At 32.3% G+C, this 25,081-nt stretch overlaps 1 protein-coding gene across 3 annotated transcripts; it reads left to right on the top strand.

The window, feature by feature from the left end:
- The first annotated feature begins 153 nt into the window (after positions 1 to 153).
- On the top strand, positions 154 to 25,081 carry LOC113517630 (annexin B9-like). 3 transcript variants are annotated; one of them, XM_026902374.2, is made up of 9 exons: positions 154 to 448; positions 580 to 1,068; positions 6,317 to 6,493; positions 10,629 to 10,833; positions 16,555 to 16,634; positions 17,872 to 17,944; positions 18,451 to 18,624; positions 20,652 to 20,833; positions 21,555 to 25,081. In XM_026902374.2, exons 1-9 carry the CDS (start codon positions 431 to 433, stop codon positions 21,609 to 21,611), a joined length of 1,455 nt encoding a protein of 484 aa, XP_026758175.2. In that variant the 5' UTR covers positions 154 to 430; the 3' UTR covers positions 21,612 to 25,081. The 3 variants fall into 3 exon arrangements, with proteins under 3 accessions (XP_026758175.2, XP_026758177.1, XP_026758176.1); XM_026902376.3 differs by lacking the exon at positions 580 to 1,068 and having other exon boundaries at positions 157 to 448; XM_026902375.3 differs by lacking the exons at positions 154 to 448; positions 580 to 1,068 and adding an exon at positions 3,512 to 3,778.

Raw genomic sequence — 25,081 nt, 5'->3', positions numbered from 1 at the left:
ATCATTTATTGTATTTTTTTGGGTGGTTGCACAAATAATTTTCCAATTTTGTTATTATTAGTAAAGTGTCGACTCTTAAATAATACAATCATAATCATTCATTCTCTAGTTCATATGCTGCAGAGACTTCGCTCTCTGTCAAGCAAAAACCGGTTTTCATTCAATTTCAATTCATTCCATTTTATAGCATTGTCCTAAAAACATTGCCTCTTATTTAAATTGTGTGTATAATATTATTTTTAAACTTTAGTCACTTTTACCTGTTTCAAAGTGTAAGGAAAAATCGCACGATTATTAAATATTTATTGTGTAATATTCCCCTTTATTGGAATTTAAATTCAGTCCTCGCAAAGTTACGGTGAAGTGAAACGTAGTGAGTCAAGTGAATTGAATCCGAATAAGAAAGTAGATTAACCGCTTTTCTATCAAAATGAATCCCTATCAGCAAGTAAGTAGTGTTCAACAGTCAATAGATATTATTTTTGTTAATTGATTTCTGTTGCATGTTTTGTTTATCACAAAAACAAAAAAATATTCAATGCAATTGTGCATTTACGTGCATTTTCCTTTCATTTCAAGGGTCAATCGCCATACCCACGTCAACAATACCTACACAATATTGGATTTAGCAACACGGCCCCACAATCTTTCGGGAACCCGATGCCTATGCCTGGTTTCCCTACAATGGGTTATCCAGCACCGCAGCCTGGCTATCCTAACGCCCAGGGTTACCCTCAGCCAAATTCTGGCTATCCATCAAGCCAGCCTTATCCTCAACCTAATCAGAGTTATTCACAACCGAATGCTGCTCAAGGCTATCCAACTTCAGGATACCCACAATCTGCTCAATCTGGTTACCCTCAACCAGCTCAATCTGGTTACCCTCAACAAGCTCAATCTGGTTACCCCCAGCCTGCTCAGTCCAATTATCCCCAACCTGGATATCCACAACCAAGTGAACGGCACCAATCCAGCCAATACCAAGGATATCCACCGCATAGTCATACACCTGTTCAAAGTCAGCAGTCTTACAGTGTCTCATCAGGACCTGTGCCCAACGCACCGAAGGTATTTAATTGTTAAAAGTTTCGTAAGTATATATTATATTTTCATGTAAGAATACCTGGATTAACTTACATGTGTTTTAGTCGAGAATGCTTGGCTAACAATCTTAATCAGGTCACTTATGATGAAGGGTCCTGGATGGCCCCAAACCCAGTCGAGTATTCTCAACTAAAATATATGTAAATCAATCCAATTATTCATACATTACACCAAAGGTATATTTAACTTGGCATTTTCAATAAATATTATACCTTATTGTGCTATACATTTATTCTATTTGGAGCAGTGTGTAACCCATCATTTTTCCATTTGAAAGGTCATTAATTCATTTATTTCTCATTGTATTTAATATTTTTATTTGTGATAAGCGAAACATTGAATTGGAAACTGCTAGTTTAAACTATTGATATTAAAAAACCTATATACACAGAAACAAAAAACAACATTCTAAAATTAAAGTTTAATTTAAATCATGGAGTTTTAAGTGTAATTTTTAGTATAGACAAGAGAGTGGTGGTTTTTTGTATATCAATAGTTGCAATATTTCCCTTTTAACATTTCCAAACTTAATAAGGCTATAATGTAACTGTATATTTCACAATTATTTGCTATTATTAGGTATGTTTTATGTTTTGCTTATTTGTTTTGTTTTTAATGCAACAGATTTTGCTTTATCTTTAATCATTAAACTTTGCTTTTTATTTTCTTACTATTATAGACTGAATGAGGAACAGTACAAATTAATAGTAACAATTATATGATATTCTGCTAAATATTATTCTTTTAAAAATTATTCATGTGATGTTACCTTTCAATGTTAGTACTTTCAAATAAGTGATGAATATTTCCTTCCTGTTATTCACCCATGTATTCAATTAATGCATAAAATTGAGTGCTATGAATGTGTAAATTATCTGTGGATTTCTTTACAAATTATTTACCTTAATAAACCTTGTAATAATTTTATTGTCAGAACTTAATATTCTTTTTATTGTTATAGGATCTAAGTTATTAAAAAATAAGAACTAATAACCTAAAATTCTCTGTTTTGTAATTAAGGTTAAAATAATTATCTTATTTTGCCTTTTTTCTGTATATATTAAGGTCATAATATATGCCAATTCTGAACCAATTTTGATAAAATTTATTTTTGCAATGTTTTGGTATTAGTATAATATTAACTTTGCCACTCTAAAAATAAATCTTTAAATTATAATACTCTTCTTTAGATTTGGTCTAAGTAATATGCACTTAATTTTATTAATATTATTTAAAATGAATTTTTAACACATGATATTTGTTATATTGATATATTGTAAATTTATTATAAATGGTACATATATGACTAAGAAGCAAAAATCTGATTCAACCTGAAACAATGCAAATTTTTTTGTCTGGCTACAGATGATATAATGGCTATTATATAAATATGTTCATTAGAAGTTTTTCTTATATTCATGAGACATGCAAGTTTAAAAAAAAATTAATTATCCATCTAATCTCAGTTCACAAAGTAAACAGAAAATACATATAGTTTTCTTTTATGACAAACATTTTTTCAGGGAAAGCAATAACTTTCTTAATTGTCCTAATAGGTATTATATTTGATGTTGACCTTTTATGTATAGAAATTGGCCTTTAGAGTAACAATGGTTTTCATCAATGTGCTTTGAAAATATAATGTCCAACTGTCATCCTTGATGGTATTTATTTATTTATGGATTCATTTATATTAAAAAAAAACTTGTAATTTAGAAACACAAGGGGACATCCCCTTGTGTCTTATGCTATACATTACATTAATTTATCATCATATCATCCGTTAGCTGTCCACCGCTGAGCATAAGCCTTCCCCATATGAGAAGTTTTTCCAGTAGTTGCCACGCTTGGCAAGCGAGCCGGCAACCGTAGTTAGGTTTTTAGTGATGTTTTAGGAGGGATGTTGAAGCTGTCTCTCTACCATTAAGTTCCCTTAGTCGCCTCTTACGACACCCACGGGAAAGGAAGGGGTAGTCCATTCTATGCTAGAACCACACGGCGTAGAATATATAAAATACGTGCAGCAAAACTTGTACGGCTGTCCTGAATGATTGAAATGACTAGATATGAAGTACCTACTACAGAGGAACATATTAACCTTAAGAACAAAACGCATGAGGGATACCACGGACGATTATTATTATTCATAGCATGGGCGTGACAAATACATTGTATATTCTATAGACAATTCGTGTCTATAGGCAACAGTTACCAAATACCATCAGGGTGACCGTCAGCTTGTTCCAAGCCATGAAAAAAAAAAACAAAATTCATTTTATCACATGTACAGATAACAAGTGAAATCACTAATATAGGAGGCTGGTCAGTACCTACATGAATCTATTCAAGGAACGTTTCGCTGCAATTACATTGTTATGCTCACTTCGTGTGTCGCAGTAAGCAACAATTCAGTCTTGGCATTGGTCCCCACTACAATGGATGTGGTGAGGCCTGAAAACCTCTGTTCTCACCTTCACACACCTTGATAGCTCGAACTCATGGTGTACCATAGTGATGTGACTCTATTGTGTACGTTCCGTGAACTTCGTCTACGCCTGTGAGGAATTCGGAATAACCAATTAATATGTCCTCTGTAACATCGAATTCAAGTATGCGCAGTGCATATAGAGTCACAATTGGTCTACGGCGTGGGCTCAAATCGTTTCGTTATACGGTATTTATGTTTCATTGTTGCTTTTTCGTTCTGCACAGTTAGAGATATACCTATGCTGCTTATCTCTATTATGGATTTTTGTTTCCCATAACAAATCTTTTTGTGGTGGTGAAATAATAAAACAATGAGTCACCTTTTAATTTTATTCCCAGGATATAGTAAGAGATATTTAAGGGAATAAAGAACAGTACAACAGTTCAAGAGTATGTCCTCTTCCTTCACCTCTCTGTGTTAAGAGAGACATGTGCCCAGAAGTGGGATGTTAATAGATAGTATTGTAAGAATATTCTTTAGTTGCTCATTTCACAGTATATACAGTATGTACAGTAATAGTAACAGCATTAACGTATCTATCATTTTATATGTTACGTTGTTCATGCATATTATTGGTATTGATTTTAAATTCTGATTTTCTTTTTTTGTTCTCATCATACTTTTACTCTTATATTCATAAAAACTAAAATCACCTACAAACCTATTTTAACTATTACACTGTTTTGTCACTTTCATTCAAATCAGGAATTTAGCATAAACGAAAAAGACAAAATAGTTCGATAGCTAAAATAGATTTATGAGAGGTTTAACGTTTTTATGAATAGGTGGTCTGGTGTAGATATACTTTAATACTGATCTAAAATAGGAATAAGAATATCAACCAATGGAGTTGGTATAAACCGAATTACAAGTATAGTTGGGGTGGTAAGAGCCAGTCGTGATTAAATATCCAGACGGCTGTCAGCGCGTGGCTGGTCGAGCTGTTAGACTCTGAAACATGATTGAACATAATGATAATTTGCTTATTCGTCCATACTACGGGTATTGCTGTTAGGGATTGGTATTTTCATGAGTAGGAAAAGTATTAGTTAAGATTGATTAGACTTTCTAAGAATCAAGACGTCACGTCACGCACGATTATTTTTGTGTGTCAAATTTTGTAATAAACATTTTATTTTGGGGTTCAAAAATTGTGTGGTAGTTGTATAAATCAGTTACATGTGAAATTATAAACTATGAGTGAACCCTCATCATCGTATCAGCTATTATTTGTCCACCTGTGAACATAGACCTCCAATGGATATGTAGGTATTATCACTTTTATGTAGATATTAATTATAAATTACGCCCTTTAAACTAGGTTAATATAGTAAAAATTAGGTACTGACCTAATACTATATTAATATATTTAACACAATACATTTTGTATTATCTCAAAAACGGACAAGGCTGTACTCAGGATCCATCACAAGATAACACTCGCATTTCCGTTTTTCATACAATCAGCAAAGTGTGTACCTACTGTTTGTAGTGCTAACCACACATACCACTATGTTAGCAGGTTCGTAGGTATTATAAGTTGATGTGTGTAACTGGCTATCATGGGTATATTTCAACCGCAAATGTTCAACATTATGATAGCTTATCTGACAGGTTCATGTTTTTGTCTCACAAATGACTAATTTATAGCAACATTGTTAAATAACCAGCTTATCGCAATCGTCACAAGTTAAATCAAGCTAAAATTAGCTATTTTTTTATATTGGGGTCTCGCTCTTGTTTATAAGTAAGACCATTGGCGCATGGCGCTTAGTAACCCACAAAACAATATTTTTGTAGGTTACTAAGGTATGATCAGATTTTCTAGCTCCTGACATAGTAATTTTGCTTTTCTGGAAATCAGGTAGTACCATATAGTTTTTATGATAATAACATATATTTATTCTTTCTTACCTTAATAACATATATATATATATATATATATATATATATATATATATATATATATATATATATATATATATATATATATATATATATATATATATATAAATAATAAACCGGAATAAATAATATGTATTCATTTAGTAGGCACTAAAAAGCAAGAATTAAAATAGTAGAAATAATTGGAGTACTCAAATTGTGTTTTCGAGTTTCTCTTCGTGTTTTTCTAAAGTCCTGACAGACCATTGTTAAGAAGAATGTTCTATTATTATTATTATTTTGTAGTAATTTAAAAAAATATATTTAAACAGGATGTTATTACTCGAAACTGGTACAATTTATTCTGTACTCCACTTTATTGTTGACTGATGACCTTTGATGACAAGCTCAATTATAGTTTGGCTCGAATTCATTTGTATGAATCAGTATTGTCTATTAGACACCGGCAAATTATTATTATCTCTTTTTATTGAAAAATTATCATCTATATTACGTAAAGAGACTTTCATTTTTTATTTAATGAAAATTTTGAATGATTGTCGCCCTCGTTACTATGCATTAGCTCCTATATCAGGAACTTCTATGTAAAGTTACGTTTCTATATTCACTAAACTGTTTGTAACTTTCCGTATTAAAATTTTAATTAATCAATTATTCAATGTGTACTAATATGTTTATGAATATGTTAATTACAATATCAACAACGTAGGATGCTTCATGTCTCATCTCTAATGCTTAAAATTATATTTCCTCGAATAAAAATTATTTAGATGTCTTTGTCTTTGTGAGAGAAATCTAAAATTAGAACATTTTTTCCAGTCCAAACCCACCGTAGTGCCTGTCAATCCGTTCGATCCTCGCGAGGATGCAGCGGTGCTCCGGAAGGCTATGAAAGGTTTTGGAACAGACGAGAAAGCCATCATCCAAGTTCTTACGAGACGCAGCAATGAGCAGCGTTTACGAATCGCTTTCGAGTTCAAGACGCTGTATGGAAAGGTAAGTTATTCATCTATCAAAATTGCATGGCTAAAGAGACAGTGATAGATAGATTATTAAGTAATAGACACCTATTGGATGATATTGTTTTCATCTAACGTTCGAAGTCTGGATATCTTGAATATTGGTTCTCTATGCTTACACAAATCACATTAATCGGTCTGATCGTAAGCTATTACTAAAGCCTATTGGTGCCTGTAATAATTTACGAATCGTGTCCATTGCTGGGCTTTAAAAATCCTTTTGTCTTGTGGTCTCTGAAAAACCTCAGTAGTGAGGTCATTTCGTAACACAAACGTTAGCGTGTGGAAATTCTTGAGTATTTTCCTCACTGCACGAGACCGTTTAAGTTGTAAGGTATAGGATTAAATTGTTCTTTATTCTTTATTATACAATATATAATGTAATGTATAAAGGCAAGCTTATCTTTAATAAGAGATTTCTTCCAGCAAACCTGTTCAAGTGACTTAAATTGTTATTTAAAAATAAAAATAGGCAGTCATACGATTTGTGTACATTGTTATACAATTTTCAAATGATTTGAAAAAGGAGGTTCTTAATTCGGTTGTATTTTTTTTATGTTGTTACTTCAGAACTCCCTTATTTATAAATCGACTACCGATTCGCTCCGGCTTCGCACGGATGCAATGTTTGTTTATGTTAAACAGTTTAAAAACTGTTCAGCATATTTTTGTAAGGCTGGTATTTTGGCATGTGTGAAAGTACTGCACTAATATTTTCTACGATTTTAAAAAGAATGACCTATTTAGCAATTTAATGTGGACACGTTTATATATAATAGTTCCTTATCCGCTCCTCACCTCCAAACCCGGTCTACTATTCTCGCACGGCCAGCGCCTGCGATAACGCAACAATTTTACCGGCTTGATTGTTTTTATTTCTCATTATCTTCAGACCAGTTGCAACAATTAACATGTTATGAAAAGAAAACTTTATCTCCATGAAGTTTACGTTTTGATTTATCTGTTTGCTTTTATAAGAATTTGTAAAATATACGTGAAACCTGTATCAAAACTTAATCTTGCAAAATTTGTTATTTTTATTTTATTTATTCATTTATATTATGAGATATTTAATCACGATATATGGAGTCGCGAACTTTTTTGTAAAGCTAAATGTAATGGATATTTTTTCTATAGATTTTTTTTTTATTTTATATCGTTCAGTCAGCGCACATTATATAGAATTTCTGCCTTATTCCATTACATTTACTGTGATAAATTATTGAAAATATATATATTAACCAAAATAAAGTTAGCCCATAGCACTCAGGGTTAATATACCTAGTAATTATAAATCGATTTGTCACGATATATCAGACGACCTTCAGACATAGTTTACATTAATAATAATCTACATAACAGTTTTGTCCGTTCATGAATTAGGAACGGTATACCTTAGCTTCGGCTTTTTCAATTTGTAATATTTTACTTTTAAATATACCTAAATAAAACATCATAATTGTTTTACCCGGCATTTTTTACACCAAATTTTTCTAAAAAGTACGTGCTCTTTATCTTTGTTTAATTGTTTACACAAACAATATATAGGCGCTTTCTTATCGTTATCTATGACTATTACACCATAACAAGCCACTGAGAGTCGAGTTTGTATAATCGCTCTTTATCTTAATATGTTTAATTGTTTACACAAACAATATATAGGCGCTTTCTTATCGAGTGTTTTTTTTTTTATTAAATGAATGAATGAATGAGTATATTTGCTATGACTATTACACCATAACAAGCCACTGAGTGTAGAGTTTTGTATAATCGCTTGGTTAGGTAAAGTATTATACGCTCTAATATGGATGATAACATACAATATCTAATTCAAGATTAAGGTCTTGAATTAATCACCTCGAGATAGAAGAGACCTTAGTCCTCATTTATTATTTATCATTAATCTGTCTCGAGTTGATACTACTTGTAACAAATATGTATTAATTGAGTGTTTTTTTTTTTTTTATTTTTTTTTATACAACTTAGAATGGCAAACAAGCTGACGGTCCACCTGATGGCAAGTGGTAACCGTCGCCTATAGACATGTGCATATTCATATAGTGCTACCCATAGTTGTATATTCGGATATTTCTTTTTTATTTTTTTAAAGTGGTAAATTGATCATTGATACCTTAGTATTCATATGGTCAGTAGCAACCTTCAGTATATAGTTAGCTTGTATAAATAATGCCTCTCAGCAGAGAAGCATTTAATTATAAATTCGCACAAAATGCCTTTAGCAAGCACCCATAGAGTATAGTAAGCACTTACCATCAGGTGAACTATATAGTTATTTGTTACCTCAGCGGTACAAATAACATAACTAGTATGGCCAATAAATATATCTGTAATCATAAATATAAATACATAAAATATTCATCTAAAATCTTTATTGAGATGAAAACAATAATGTAGAGCGAGTTGGATACCGGCTGACGACACTGGCTTACTTTTGTGCCGGATATCGGTCTGCAAAAGATATCTAATAATCTAAATTTTCTTTAATGGGTGATAATGGAATGGTAGCTCCGCCTGCGCTATCGGTATACACTGGCTAGGCACCAGTGAAGGATAATAGGTGATGATGAAAGCAGGTCAGTTAGCCCATCGTGACGAATTCCTCCGCGTGGAGGACGAACTAATAGTATTGCTGACAATAGGTCAGTTATACCTCATTACTAACAATCCCTTTCCCCCCTTATAATCCAGTTAGGCAGTCTTAAAGCAAGACCATAGCTTAGAAATTGGTCCTAATACGGTAGTTTAGAGGGAAGGGATTGTTAGTAATGGGGAGGTTAGTCCCCATCGCTATCAATACGCCTTATCAGGTCAACCTTCACGCGGTTCCCCCTGGAAACCATCGTGACTAATTTATCGTTGAATTCGTCACGATGGGCTAACTGATCTGCCTTTTCATCCTCACCAATCATCCCTCACTGGTACCCCGCCAGTGTATGCCCATATCGTATTCCATTATTATCCATAAAAAAGATACAGTAGTTTTTTTCGTGATTTGTTTTATGGATTAAGGGTAGAGCATGCACAGTAACTTATTTTTTTATAAATCAGTATACTGGCCTGACAGTTTCGTCATTCATATAACCATCATATGTGTGTACCATGATTGACCTTGAGTTAGTTCTTGTTTAGATCCGCGCACATTACGACACGGTAACCGGTCATGTACACGGAGTGACAAAATTTATACAAAAGAACCAGTATCATCTATTATATGAGAGTTTATTTGTTTTTTTCTTTTTACTAGTTTTTTTTGTTACTAGTTTCCAATAACCGAACGATTAAGAGGTACTTCTTGCTATGAATCTTAAATTCTGAACCGAAACATCTCATCAAATCAAGTTTTATATTATTTCAAAATTTCAATTCTTAGTATAATTATTTTGCTAAATTTATACGAAGTTTACAGTTCAGAAGCACGGAATACAGAGTGTATATTTTGTAAACAAATTTTATATACATCAATAAATTTAGTAGCAACTACAACTGGGTCAATAAAAGTTAAGAATACGTAATTTCATTTATTAGTAATGAGTAATTTACTTACAAGCAAGAGAAGGTTAGAAATATACATATTGAAATTGGTACGTTGATGCTGATATTACATGCCGCTTATTGGAATTCAGAATTCATCAAGTACACATATACTATAGGTTTGTAACACTGTTGTAAAATTTTAAGTTATTGGATACAGCGTTTTTAAGAAAAGAATGAGTACAATGGCGAAGTTATCCCATAAAAGTGATTTCTTCCCGTCAACCTTTGAATATCTGTTAAAAATTGTAAATTGGTGATGACAAAAAAAAATAACTTATTTAAAAAAAGAAAAATAATAGGTATTACAATTACCACACGAACACAATATTAATATTGAATTTGGTTTTGTGAACATTTGAGATAGTTTGTAATTGTTTGTTTGTATTTTGTGTTAGATACACATATTATTATAAAAACATACAGGTGATTTCATTTTTGTTGATGACATCATTCTTGAAGCCTTTTTCCATTACTGGGTCAAGGAGACTTTTTATTTATAAAGATACTACATAACCGAGTATGTATGTTATATTATATATTTATATTTTTCTTATCAGGATCTCATCTCCGATTTGAAGAGTGAGACGAGCGGCAAGTTTGAAGATCTCCTTGTGGCGTTGATGACTCCACTGCCCCAATTTTATGCTAAGGAACTTCATGACGCTACCTCAGGCATTGGAACCGATGAGGACGTACTGATTGAAGTCATGTGTACAATGTCCAATCATGAGATACAGGTCATCAAACAAGCTTACACGGCTAGTAAGTAATTGATTTACTTTTTGAAAATTTCATTCTTTTATGCCAACTTTTTTTTATGGGTGAAAATGGAATGGTAACCCCGCCTGCGCTATCGGGATACGCTGGTGGAACACCAGTGAAGGGTGATAGATGAGAATGAAAACAGGCCAGTTAGCCCATCATGATGAATTCATCAGGAATTAACCATGATAGTTTCCAGGGGGAACCACTAGGAGGTCGAGTTGGTTGAGTATATTGCTAGCAATGGGATTCTCAGTCTCCATTACTAACAATCCCTTTCCCCCTGCCAAATTATTTATACGAACAATAATTTCGTTAGTATTCGAAGTTATTGATAGAAAATGTTGCTATTTAATGAACCGACAACGAAAGTAACACTAGCATTTCTATGTTTATCGAGGTCAACAACCTCATCTTAACAACACTTTCTCACAAATGAATGCTGAAATTAGAATTCAGTATTGTTGTCTGTCTAATGGCTTACTAATTTTTATTAACTGACTCAAAAAAGTAAAAGATTCTCAGTTTGCTTTTTTATTATTACGGCTTTCCGTTTACAATTATATACCTTTTTTTTAAATCTTTTTCAGTCGATAATTCATTCTCCTTTTGGCCCATACTGGTTTTGTCCCGCTTAAAAATTAATCTTTTTTCTTAATATTTCTTTTTGTCTTTTCTTATAACAATTTACGATTTTTTATTTTCTAAATTAAGTCAATTCCGACTGACAAATTGACCATATGATTTCATTAGATTATATCATAATATGCATATGTATATACTTGACACTCATGTACTTTTTTTCTTAAATGCACCGATGCTATCAAACTGTACCTCGCTTCTTCTTATTCAAATAGGGTTGTCACAAATTGATACCCATTTAATAAATTATTTTCTCACACACAAATGAAAAAGCAATCCGTTAGCCTATTGAAAAAGCTGAAAAATCATAAGTGGCGACCTTGTATAGATAAATGTATTGTAATGAGACCCACTGTGTTACGATATGGAAATATATCAATAACGTGGCAAAAGACGGTACATACAACATATTTAGGCATATGAAGAGGGGTTATATCCAGAAAATAATAATAGTTCTATTGGAGTTCCCACCATCATATATTAAAATAGTTATTAATAAAAAAATGAATAAACAGTAATCTATTTTATAGCAAAATATGTCAAATAAATAGTAAGAAATGTTACTACTTTAAAAAACATTAAATTTAATTTTGTAAAATTTACATACATTTTTTACGAATGCTAAGTAAATAATTATTGATATTTAAATTGGTAAAATAAAAAAAAAATACAGCACCATCTTTTAGCGTACAATTAAACATGCTGTGTGTGGCGCGCGATCGCACTGAGTAAAGGAATTCAATTCTTACGGCTCGAGCGACAAACGCGGTATTATTATTGAATTGGCGGGAGTGTCGCTTCTACCTAGTCTTTATTCTTATGATTATACCTAATGTGAATAACGAGGATAGGATATCAACAATTACCGCGTCCAATGTTAAATGATATGAAGAATGGCCAGGTCACTGAAACAGCAGTATGTTCGCAGAACAATCCGTCCTTGGCTACATATTCTTGTAAATTCTAATGAATTGTTTCCGAGAGTAGATGCAAAAATTACGCGTATACTTCTGAGTCGAAATAAAGATACAGCGAATAAAAATTTATCTTATTTTATCATAGTATTGAAAATGTTTTTTTTTTTAATAACCTATCGTCACACTATTGAATTTTTTTTTTAGTAACCTATCGTTTAATTTACATACTCATACTTGTAACTATATATTCTATACTGGCTGTGTTCGCATGACCAGGATATTCTTTCTCAATTCTGTGTAATAAAAAAATTTATTCAAGTAAACTTAATACTAAACATTTTTGAATACTCTTTTTTTTTTAATCTACCGCCCAATTCGGATTGCAATTTCATCTGAGAAGAACGAGCAAGAAACAGCTGTTGCTATTTTCAAATAAAAGTTAAGTTTGTAACAAAAAAAAAATGAATGGACAAAATGACTATCACAAACTTAAACACAATCACAAAAATAATAAAAAATCTACCAAACCGCAATCAATGACAGTAGTCTTGATTCCAACCTCTATGGAAATTACGATTTTTTAGGATAATAAGATGGTAGCATCTTCGCTGTCGGAATACGCTAACGGGGCATCAATGAGAAATGATAGATAAGGATAAAAGCCGATCAGTGAGGAATTCACCAAGAATTAATTAACCACAATGGTTTCCCGGGGAAACCGCGTGGAAGTCGATCTGAGAGGATATATAGTTAGCAATAGGGTTGCCAGTGTCTGTTACTGACGATTTTTTTCCTCCTAAGAATTATCTCATATTCATAAGGGTATGTGGCGTATATATATATATTGTATAACAAACCTTTATAAATACCTTTTGAATTTCTGTAGAAAAATAAATTATAAATAACAGCGCATGCGAAGTTGCGCGCGCAGTATAAAATTTAGAAATTGTCATTCTTTTTAAAATATATAGACGTTTGAATATTGAATTAAATATTTTACTTAATTTCCCATAAAAAAAACGCATATTACAATGGCATCGTCTAACAACAACGACAAATATTTAAAGAATACGAGTTCCGCCATTTTGGCAGGAACAAATATGGTTTGCTCAAACAATTTGCCGTCTCAAAAATAACAGCAGATGCAAAAAATTACGTTATTGGACAACTTGACCACCAATTTTCAAAGGAAGTGAAGGACATTATAATTTCACCACCTCCGACGGAAAAGTATGAAAAATTGAAAACTGAACTTATCAAACGTCTATTCACGCGAGAAGCAGGTAAAACAACTACTTATGCATGAGGAATGGAAACGGCATTTACAAAGCCTCGCCGGACCGAACGTGCCAGAGGACTTTCTCAAGACCATATGGACAAGTAGGCTACCACGCAACGTACAGACAGTGATAGCTGCTCAACCTACAGCGTCACTGGAGGTGCTCTCTGATTTAGCAAACCGTATCCAGGATATCGCCCCTGCTACTCCGCAAGTAACGGTGTTATAGAAAGATTCCACAGACAGCTGAAGACCGCTATTACCTGTCATGCGACAGAGAACTGGATGGAAGTCTTACCTTTAGTTCTGCTCGGGATTCGAAGCGCCTATAAAGAGGACATACAAGCAAGCACTGCATAGTCTATGGTGAACCGCTGCGATTACCGGGAGAATTCTTCGACCCAAGCACAGCTGGAACAACAGACGTTACAGAATACACTGCCCGCTTACGTTCGTTTGTTAATAACTTAAAGCCTTCCCCTGCATCAAGACATACAAAACCGTCCATATTTATTTATAAGGATTTACCAACAGCTTCACATGTATTTTTAAGAGAAGATGCAGTTCGAGCTTCCTTACAACCAGCATATACCGGTCCATATACTGTCCTGGAGAAATCTGAAAAAGTATACAAATTATTAGTTAAAGGCAAACCTGTTACTGTATCAATAGATCGCTTGAAACCTGCCTACATATTAGATGACCGCAGCCTACATGAACCTCTGGACGCCTTACCTCCACCTAAAGAAATTATAAAAACAAGAACAGGACGAGTAGTTAAATTTCCAGATTACTATCGCCCGTTAACGGTCTCGGAGGGGATGATGTGGCGTATATATATATTTTATAACAAACCTTTATAAATACCTTTTGAATTTCTGTAGAAAAATAAATTATAAATAACAGCGCATGCGAAGTTGCGCGCGCAGTATAAAATTTAGAAATTGTCATTCTTTTTAAAAAATATATAGACGTTTGAACATTGAATTAAATATTTTACTTACTCATTTTCCATAGGTATGACGCCACCAAAGATTGAACGCCATAAATATTCTGAGTTCATAAAACTCATTACCAACCTTTCGTTATCTATGGTCATGTTAGAGTCCAATTAGTAACTTGGAACTATAGTGTATCAACAACGCGTAAGTCTCCTGTCGATCATGTGACTTACGCGTTTTTTTTTTAATGAATAATAATGGAATGGTAGCCCAGCTTGTGAAACCGGTATAAGCTGGACACCAGTGAAGGATAATAGATGAAAATAAAAGCTCGTTGTGATAAATAAACCTGGAAATTCGGCACTATAGTTTCCAAGTATATTGACCGCGTAGATGTCGACCTGACAGGCTGACAGTGTATATTGCTAGCAATGGGACAGGTCCATCATTACTAACAATCCCTTCTACCCACATACGCATTGAAAATTAAAAAATTAAGCCGACGAGTTCTTGATTGTATTTTGTTTATAAATGAAATTCTATTAATACATATATCGAGTAGCAGTCAGCGTTCTGGCAAAGCTTATCAACATGAGTTTCTGCCTAGCATGAGATTCGCAGTATTGTTTACGCGTTAAAATGTGTTAAAAATGTTAGTGCGGGCAGTAATAATGCTTCGTCAACAGAACGTTTGTAGTCAAAGCTCTTCGTGCGATAGAATAGAAATAATCTTTTATTGAAATAGGCTTTTTATGATTCCACCTCTAGGTTCAAAATAATAAATATTATATTAATATAATAAATGCAAAAGAATGTAACGATGGATGGATCATTGTTTATTACTTTTTCACGCAAAACTACTGGACGGATTTTAATGCAATTTAATGCACAGGTAGATTATATTCTAATTTAGCACATAAGATACTTTATATACTTTTCCACGTGTGTAAAGCCGCGAGATATCGTCGATCGTTTACCTCCTCAATCAATATTCAAGTTGGAGCAATCTCAATACACATTTCCAAAATTTCATTAAAAACATTTGAGCGATTTCGGAGATTAATGTGAACGAAAATCGTAACAAAAATTTTTTATTATTAAGATTTGTAATAAGATTACCTATATAAACTATCAGTGCTATGTAAGACTAAGGCCGAAATCAAATAATTAACAATTTTAATTGAAACACAAACTGGCATATAATTCTCGCAGTCTTTATAATTAGGGTCGCTGCACGAGTTGATGGTACGCACGATCTATGTAAACAACTTGTACCTTACGTATGTATAGGTGAACTACAGTTTTATAATTATCATTTAAAATGCCTTCTACCTTAATCCATAAAATGTGATTAGGTATTTTTATTTATAACCGACTTCAAAAAGAAGGAGGTTCTCAATTCGGTTATTTTTTTTTTGTTTGTCACCCCATAATTCCGCCAGTTGTAAACCGATTTGGAAAATTCTTTTATTATCTGAAAAAATATACGTAAGTATATTTTTACGTAAATTTTTACGTATCTGAAAAAATATACGTAAGTATACTTACGTATATTTTTTCAGATAGATCGATCCCATAGAAATTTTATCATAATTAGCTCAATAGTTTAATTTTTAAATTAAAATAACTGGTATTGCCATTATTATAGTTTTTTTTTTTCTGGAACATAATCTTAAAAATTTTTTTTTTTTTAAACATACAATTATTGTTCATGAAAGTACAAGGAACAAATATTTATGCAGGTTTCATAATTGTAGTTTGGTTTTTCCTGTCATGTTTTCAATACCTATTACAAGGAAAACAAATAACAATATTAGTCTGATATTGAAGCATTAATTAACTTTTTTCGTGGTGTTATATATTTGTACTATAAAGTAATAATAGAGATTGCTTATAACATAATCGAGGATATTTCATTAATCGTATTTATTTTTGTTTCAAGTGTACGGCAATTTCTTGGAAGATGATCTGCGCGGTGACACATCGGGAAACTTCAAAAGGTTGATGACTTCATTGTGTATGGTAAGTCAACAATTTCACATAATCCTTTTCATATTACTCGGAAGCTGTCTAGGAGATGTCTAGATTAACACAATACTAATTCACGCGAGTAACTCCGCGGTTTAAACCTAGTATTATTAAATTTTAATTATTATTTCCATTCACGCACCTCTATAATTTAATTCTAACATTTAGGTACTTCTTTGTGAATTCGCATGTTCGTACGAGGGCGTGACGGTACTTCAATTATGATTAATTGCTTACATTGTAATGGGTTTTAGTTGTTATTTGTTTTATGTATATGAAAGAGATTTTTTTTTTTTTACAATGGAATGGTAACCCCACCTGCGCTATCGATATTCGATATACGCTGGCGGGGCGCCAGTGATAGATGATAGGTGAGGATGAAGACAGGTCAGTCGGCCCGTCGTGAAGAACTAGACGAGAATTAACCACGACGAGAGAACCGCGTGGAGGTCGACCTGATAGAGTATATTGCTAGCAATGGGGCTGTTAGAACCCATTACTAACAACCCTTTTCCTCCAAAAGATTTGTTTTGAACTATATATACTTCGCGTGTTTCTCCATCCAAATATATATGTGAAATTTCGTGATAATTAAGCAGTTAACCCTCAGACTGCGTATTTTTTTTCACAGCAATAAAACAAATCGCTTTGGCAATAAATAGCATTTAGCCATGTAACGAGATCCAGAGAAATAATATCAATCTACCAAAACAAAAATCGCGGGATAACAACGTCAATAAATAAAAAAAAAATGCGAGCACGTCGAAATCGCGGCATGTGTAAAATTAGACTAGTAGATACTGCACGCGAAAATCGCGGGATGCCCGGACAGAGGGTTATGGTACCAAGCGATAACAAATAAACAAATTAATTTCTTATTTACCTAAAATATTAGTAAGTGTTGTTTGTATTAATAGATACTTAGTCTATATCTTGAAAACATTGTAACATTACTTCATTGTCTATCTAATGATTCAGAATCTAAAGCAAAATAAACACAAGTAAAGGTCAGAATATTGTTAGAAGCTACTACTGTTTACTGTTCTTTCTAGAATAATTAATATTATTTGTTTTGTTTTTAATTTGCTCGCTGTTAGATACAGGCTAAGGTCGTTAGATCATACAGCTGTACAAAGATATATTATTTTTTATTAACACATTAACACCATGGTAACTTTCGATTATATATATTGTCAATTTAATTGACAAAATGTTTAAATTATAATTCCAGGGCAACAGAGCTGAGGATTTCCATGTGGATCAGGAAAAGGCAAGGGAAGACGCAAGGAGCTTGCTCCAAGCGGGTGAGTTTATTTCATTTATCTTAAAAAGTTAAATTGACCCGAGCACATTATAATTTTTACCTACATCAACAAATATCTGATTTTTCTTTTTGTACAAATAATAATGGTTCTAAGCCCAAATGTTCATAAGTAATCTGACCAATTTGGTATTACAAATACACCTAGGCCAGCTACAAAAATAGAAGAATAATTTTTATTGGATGAAAATGGAATGGTAACCCCACCTGCGCTAACGGGATACGCTGGCGGGGCACCAGTGAATGGTGATCGATGAGGATGAAAACAGGCCAGTTAGTTCATCATGATGAATTCATCTGTAATTAATCATGATAGTTTCCAGGGGGAACCGCGAGGAGGTCGACCTGGTTGGGTATATTGTTAGCAATGGGATTCTCAGTCTCCATTACTAACAATACCTTTCCCACCAGTAGGAGCATATTAAGTTATTTGCGTTATTCTTTTGCTTTAAAAAAAACATTCTCTTCAACAAAAATGTATGTTTCCAGGTGAACTTCGATTGGGCACCGATGAGTCAGTATTCAACGCGGTGCTGTGCTCCCGCTCGTTCCCACAGCTGGCGGCTATCTTCCAGGAGTACCAGTTCCTCACCGGACACGACATCGATGACGCCATCAAGGCAGAGTTCTCTGGTGACCTTGAAAAGGCACTAAGAGCTATTGGTAAGTTTTTATATTTTTTTATACATATCAACTTTTAACCGTCCACTGCTGAACATGAGTTTTGCCAATAATTTAGAAAAGAGAGATAACTAAAAATAAATAAATGGCTTGTCTGTAGAGCTAGGTCTAGACTTTAGTTTGAGCTCTTATTATGAATCTTTGAATTTACATTTGTTTATAACATTTTAAACATTATGGATCTGATGATTAACTAATAAATATCACTACTTTTTGCAATTTCTTAGCATTAAATCTGGTGGATTTCTATTCCTAATTTTCGGGCTCAATTTCGTACTTTTGTTCGTACCGAAATCGACACAGTAAATGCAGGTTAACATTTCGTTCATCATAAATCCTATCCTAATAGTCCAGAGGAACGATATTTTAACATTTTAATAACAATAATAACAGCATGTATTATGTAATTTTAACATCAGATTTCTGTTTCGTTTGCCCCCGAAATTTCAGCAAATATTTCATGGTAGGCCTCTGGTCTTTGTTTACTAATCGACATTTTGTACAATACTAATGTTCGTCAATAATATCAGTCATTGTATACTGTAATACAAATTAAATAACTTTGCATTGTTTATTTATTCTTTATTGTACAATTTTTATTTGTACAAATAACGAGCTTAATGCCGTATGACATCCTTTACCAGCTAATCATTAAAACAGAAAACGTTTGAAGACAGTGGTGGCGAACTTACATTATATAAAAAAATCAAATTTAACTATTATTATAAATTTACATAATAATAAATATGATTGTATATATTATGATAATAATCTATACTTAAATTAATAAATTTATATTTAATGGGCATTCAATTTACTATATTTGATAATTACGAACCATGCTGTTACACTATTCGATCGTTAAATAAAGTATGGCATTGTTTCTAGTTCATATTTACAGCACATAAAACTAAACTTGACAATTACGATTGATAGCTGTCTCAACCATAATTATATTTCTTTTGTAAGGCCTTTTTTTACGATACGACGCAATGCATGAGTCATGTTACGTCACAGCGCTGCGTAATGCAAAATAAAAGACATTACACTCACCATAGTACACGTAAACGTGTCCGCCCGAGTCAGACATGCGTCATCGATTCATTATGTATGACGTATACGTCACGAATTGCCAAAATAGTAAAGCTGACTCATAAACATGATGTGGTTGCGATCAATCCCTGTTAAACGTTCACTTGGCCTCGTTTCAAGCGAGATTGGCGCTACTTCCTATGTAGTCATAGGTGTTGCCTATAATTTTATTCTATGAACGTATACAATGATTCTTTGGATGTTTTGTCATTTACATTATAACTCACAATTTATCTATAATTTAGTGAACAATGAACGGACGATATGATGATGTTATACTTATATGATTTACATCTCTTATTTCATTTAGTTTCTCTTTTAATCTTGAAAGTTTATTCAACTAAATTAATATGAAACTATATGTTTGAGGAACCATAAACACTTGACGTAAATATATTTATTTAAACTTGATAACTTTAGATATTAGATATAAAAGTGACAACGAAATTCTTTGAGGGTCACCACTACCCTATAAGTATAAGATATCAGTTTTAAAATTGTAGTTCACTTAATTCTAAAACTACAATATTATATTATCATATATAGGATGCAATAAGGTTCATTCTGGGTCGTCATTACTCATGTATGTGCGTACTGGAATAAGTAATCGTTTACCATCAAACATGACACGTAAAAAAAAAAAAACTTTTGGCTTTAGATTTTTTTTAATAATTGTTGTTATATTTGGTGTAAGTGTAAAAACCACAAATCCTTACTATAATTATAAATGTGAAAATTAGTTTGTTACCTTATAGCGCAGCTTAACGAATTACTATGAAATTTGGTGTACACGTATTATATGGGTTAGAGAAGGATATAGGCCGTCTTTTATCTCAATCTGTAAACATATCTCTGTCACGCGGAAGAAGACGTAGATAAAAACTAGTAAAAATAAATCTGTACATATTTCATTACAGTGAAAGTGGTACGCAACAAACCGCTGTTCTTCGCCGAACGTCTCCACAAGTCGATGAAAGGTCTCGGCACCAACGACCGGCAGCTCATTCGCATCATGGTCACTCGCTGCGAGGTCGACCTCGGCGACATCTCGGATATGTTCCAGAGCAAATACGGGGAGACCCTCGCCAGTTGGATAGAGGTAATATTATTTCCTTTATTTTTTAATCGAGCATAAAAATCTTCGCATGACAATCGTTTAGACAAACATAAGATAAACTCGAAAGAAATAGTGAGTCGACCCCAAATGTTGTTGCTAGGAATCAGTGAATTTGAGTTTTTTTACGCAACTTAGAATGGCAAAGAAGCTGACGGCCCTCCTGGTGGAAAGTGGTAACCGTCGCCTATAGACATGAGCAGTACCATGGACATAACAGAGTATACTGTTTCGCCCATGATACCCATGCGTTGCCATTCCTGAGGACTCGGGTGTTATACCTCTGTATTCTGTAAATTTACTGTCATATCCCCACCCTTCAAACCGAACCCACGGCCATGCAAACACAACTGCTTTGCGCTAGAAATATATGAATGGGACAGAGGTGCCCAAGCAAACGACTTTTGTCAATAGTCTCCCTCAGTCTTCACTGCCTTTGGTATGCCATAGTAGTTTATTAACTGCTGATGTACTAACTGCTAATATGATAATAATGATGATTTGTTGGGGGGGGGGGGGGGGGGTTGATCTCTCTTGAAACATCTTTAAAGCCTAACTACGGTTGCCAATCCGCCTGCCAAGTGTGGCAACTACTGGCAAACTCCCAACGGGGGAGGCTTATGTTCAGCAGTGGAAGTTAAAGGCTAATATGATGACGATGATGTTACTGCTTCCATACTATATAATTGTTTATCTTTGCTTTCAGGGTGACTGCTCCGGCCACTACAAGAAATGTTTACTTGGATTGCTAGGTCTCTACTAATCTTTTTAATGCTAGCTTTACATAAAATAAATATAAATGTTTTGCTGGTATTTTTACAAATTAGCTACGGAAATTATATGGCTATATTTTATATACATATGCAAATGTCTTTTATGAATGTTAAGATGCCTTTGCTAAGAATTCGAACTTGTATATTAATTTTGAAAATCTAGACATTTTAACTACTAAGCTATATTTGTGTAATTTAAGAAAAGTTCAAATCGTTTCGATGTACTCACGAAGTCGGTCAAGATCTTGAATTTACGGTTCTTAGCAAGGCTTTCTGCTGAAATTGTTAAGGCCTAATATTTTTAGAAAAAGGCGAGGTTTAATATACTTTGCCAATTTTTTTTTATGCTATTGTAAGCTAAGCCGTCCCACTGATCTGATTTTGCATAGAGATTATCTGAATCTATTATGTATGCCAAATAACAAGTCTTATATTTGTAAACAATATGAAATACATTATTATAAACTTAAAATGTTTAAATGCCAACAAAATTTGTTTAATGTTAAAAATGAATGAGTATCAAAAATTGTTTGAGACACTGTATTCAGAAGGAAAGTCCATTTGATTGGAAAGGAAAAGTTAGTTACACTTAGCGCATGTTTCGCGTTGCATATAAAAAGAATCAATTGGATTCGAAATTATCTTTTGTCGATTAAAAGACCTAACTTTGATATACGATATTATATTGAAAAACTATTTAAATCGATGATAACTAGTGTAATACATTTTTTGTCATCAATACTACTAATGTCTGGTCAAAGTGAATATAGTCACAAATATAGCATGAGTTCATATTTCAAAAAATCTATTTCAACACAATACTGTATTTTATTACATATAATTAAGGTTTAAATTACATTAAAATTATTAAAGTTTTCAAATATATTTTCTTTTTAAGAATTCTAATATCATCTATGCCAGTCTGATGAAGATATTGGATTTGTTTGAGTTTGTGTTCTAGTAGTATTGATGATCGAAAAATATATTTTACTGTTTAAATTAAAAAAGACGATATGCAGATTATTATACAAAATAAACTTAGTCACGGACTAAGACCACAAATTATGCAAGTACCCCAATTCCCCAAAACCCCAATTTCTTAATATTATTGAAAGTAATTAAGACTACTATCTTGTGCCCTTAATAATAATGTGCCTACATTAAAATGTGGTAACGAATCAAATAAAAACGTAGTATAAATACTATGATACTATTTAAATCAAGGATTTTAAGATGTTATTAGAGATGCCTTTATATATTTAATGAATTAACACAATTCCAAAGGTGCATGGTATACCTAGAGCAATTAAGTCCACCTACTGCATCATAATTAAATTTTTGTTAAATATAGCCAATCAAAAATAAATAGAATCGAAATAATTTTAAATACTCAAGATTATAATAGCTATTCAACTTGTAGGTATTATGACAATTGGTTTATCCTAATAATTATTTTAGATGTTAACTATTTCAGATCTATTTGACTCACATGTCTTTCACAAGGATCATTTATATCTTTTTTTTTATTAAATAAGTTTTTAATAAATAATAATCTTATGATAATTATTTGTTATTAATCACCAAAACCGGTTAATATAAAAACCTATTTTTGTTCTATTCTAGTTAAACAGTATAAGACGTTTTCAAAGTTTGTTTCTCAATATGTTCACCGATTATATTATTAGGCTGGTTATATACGGTTTTATTATTAGCGTTTTTAGTAATTGTTAATTCAATAAGCATATGAGTGTGTTATTGTTACTGAATCACTTTTTTTTCGATTAAACCAGTATAAATTATAGTTATTATTGATTATAAACAAGTCTCAAATATTGGTAAAATAACTTTAAGACGGGTATATTTATTGTTTTAACCTAAAACTATCACTACTTTTAATTTAATAGTTTCCTCTTGTCGGTGCAACTAATTCATGAAACTTCTTCCAGCCAACTCTATTCCCAGGCCATCTCATTGACCTCTACACCTAGGAACTATCTCAATATTATCATTTTTAAATTGTCCATGGTATCTAGCATTTACATATTTCATGTCATTATAAAATATGCATTTAATTTAGTAAGTCTACAATGTACATTATACAATTATATTAAACTCTCATGTATTATTTTTAGTCTGACCCGGTTCCTGTTAATGTTTTATTATTTCTCATATGCCCACCAATCTTTTATGACAGAAGTATATTTTAATTTTTTTAATATTTAACACATATTTTTGTTTAATATTCTCAAAAAAAAAATTTATAGAAATTTTTATTCTCAACTTGTTATATTTATAAATTAAAACTCCGCTAAGTTCTCAGGAGCTTCTACAGACAAAATATATTTCTTCACGTATTTTTACAACGTTAATACAAATACAATTACATTGAATAGCGTGTTTGAAGAATTTTGTCCTCAACGTTCAAAAGAATCCCATCCAAAGTTCCATCCCAACTATTTGGGTGAGTGACGTTTTTCAAGGCACTTTCTTCCTCACACAACAACTCTTTGGAATCTACTTCCAGCAGCAGTATTTCTGAATGGATACGATATCATAACCTTCAAGAAAAGAGCATATTCCTTTTTTAAAAGGCTAGCAGCACGCCTGTGATGCCTCTGGTATTACGAGTGCTCATAGGCGGCGGTAGTCACTTACCATTAGGTGAGCCGCATGCTCGTTTGCCTCCTGTTATAAAAAGAAACCTGTACTGTCGTTAAAGCTACATTAAAAATTGTTTTAATAATAATTATTAAAAACAATGTGATTCTAATAGGTATATGTAATATTACCGCTGCTGCTATATGAAAATATTAGGTTAGGATGAAAAATTAACAATTTATTAAATATAAAACAAAAAATGTTAAAACGAACTAAACTATTTTTAATAGATTGGTGCGGGTAGTAAAATATTTAAGAATACCTATACTACTTATCCTGAAATTGGTATTTTAAATACAAATGCTTTGGAAAGAAGAAAGTGTATTGTTATAAATCTAAAAAACATTTTGCTAAGATCTATGGACCCATTATAAATGTTTTAGTTATTAGATAAGTAATTATTTATTAAGTTTTTTTTTTTTTTTTTTTAATTCTTCGATTACACAATTCCATTTTGAATACCAACAGTTTTAAGTATGTAGCTATGTATCTAACACATGGCTATGTATGACTCGATACTAGAATAATATAAATGGTATATGTCAGTTAGTATTAAATACTTCGTTCTGTTCCTTATTTTTAATTAATAATTTGTTTTATTATGATTAAATAATTTTCATAAAAGTTTTTCTACTTATTAACATTTTATTGAGAAAACTCTGTGCTTGGATACAAGATAAATGTTATTTCATTTTGTATGTAGGTATAACTATACTTAAAAATATTGTTGTATTAATGTAATTGTAATATTGATTTTCTTACAATGTTTATATAAGAATAATAAAATAATTATTAAATTAAT

Source organism: Galleria mellonella, unplaced genomic scaffold (assembly GCF_026898425.1).
Source record: "Galleria mellonella isolate WM207_F2 unplaced genomic scaffold, CSIRO_AGI_GalMel_v1 utg103, whole genome shotgun sequence".
NCBI lineage: Eukaryota > Metazoa > Arthropoda > Insecta > Lepidoptera > Pyralidae > Galleria > Galleria mellonella.
This window is presented reverse-complemented; position numbering and strand designations above follow the sequence as displayed.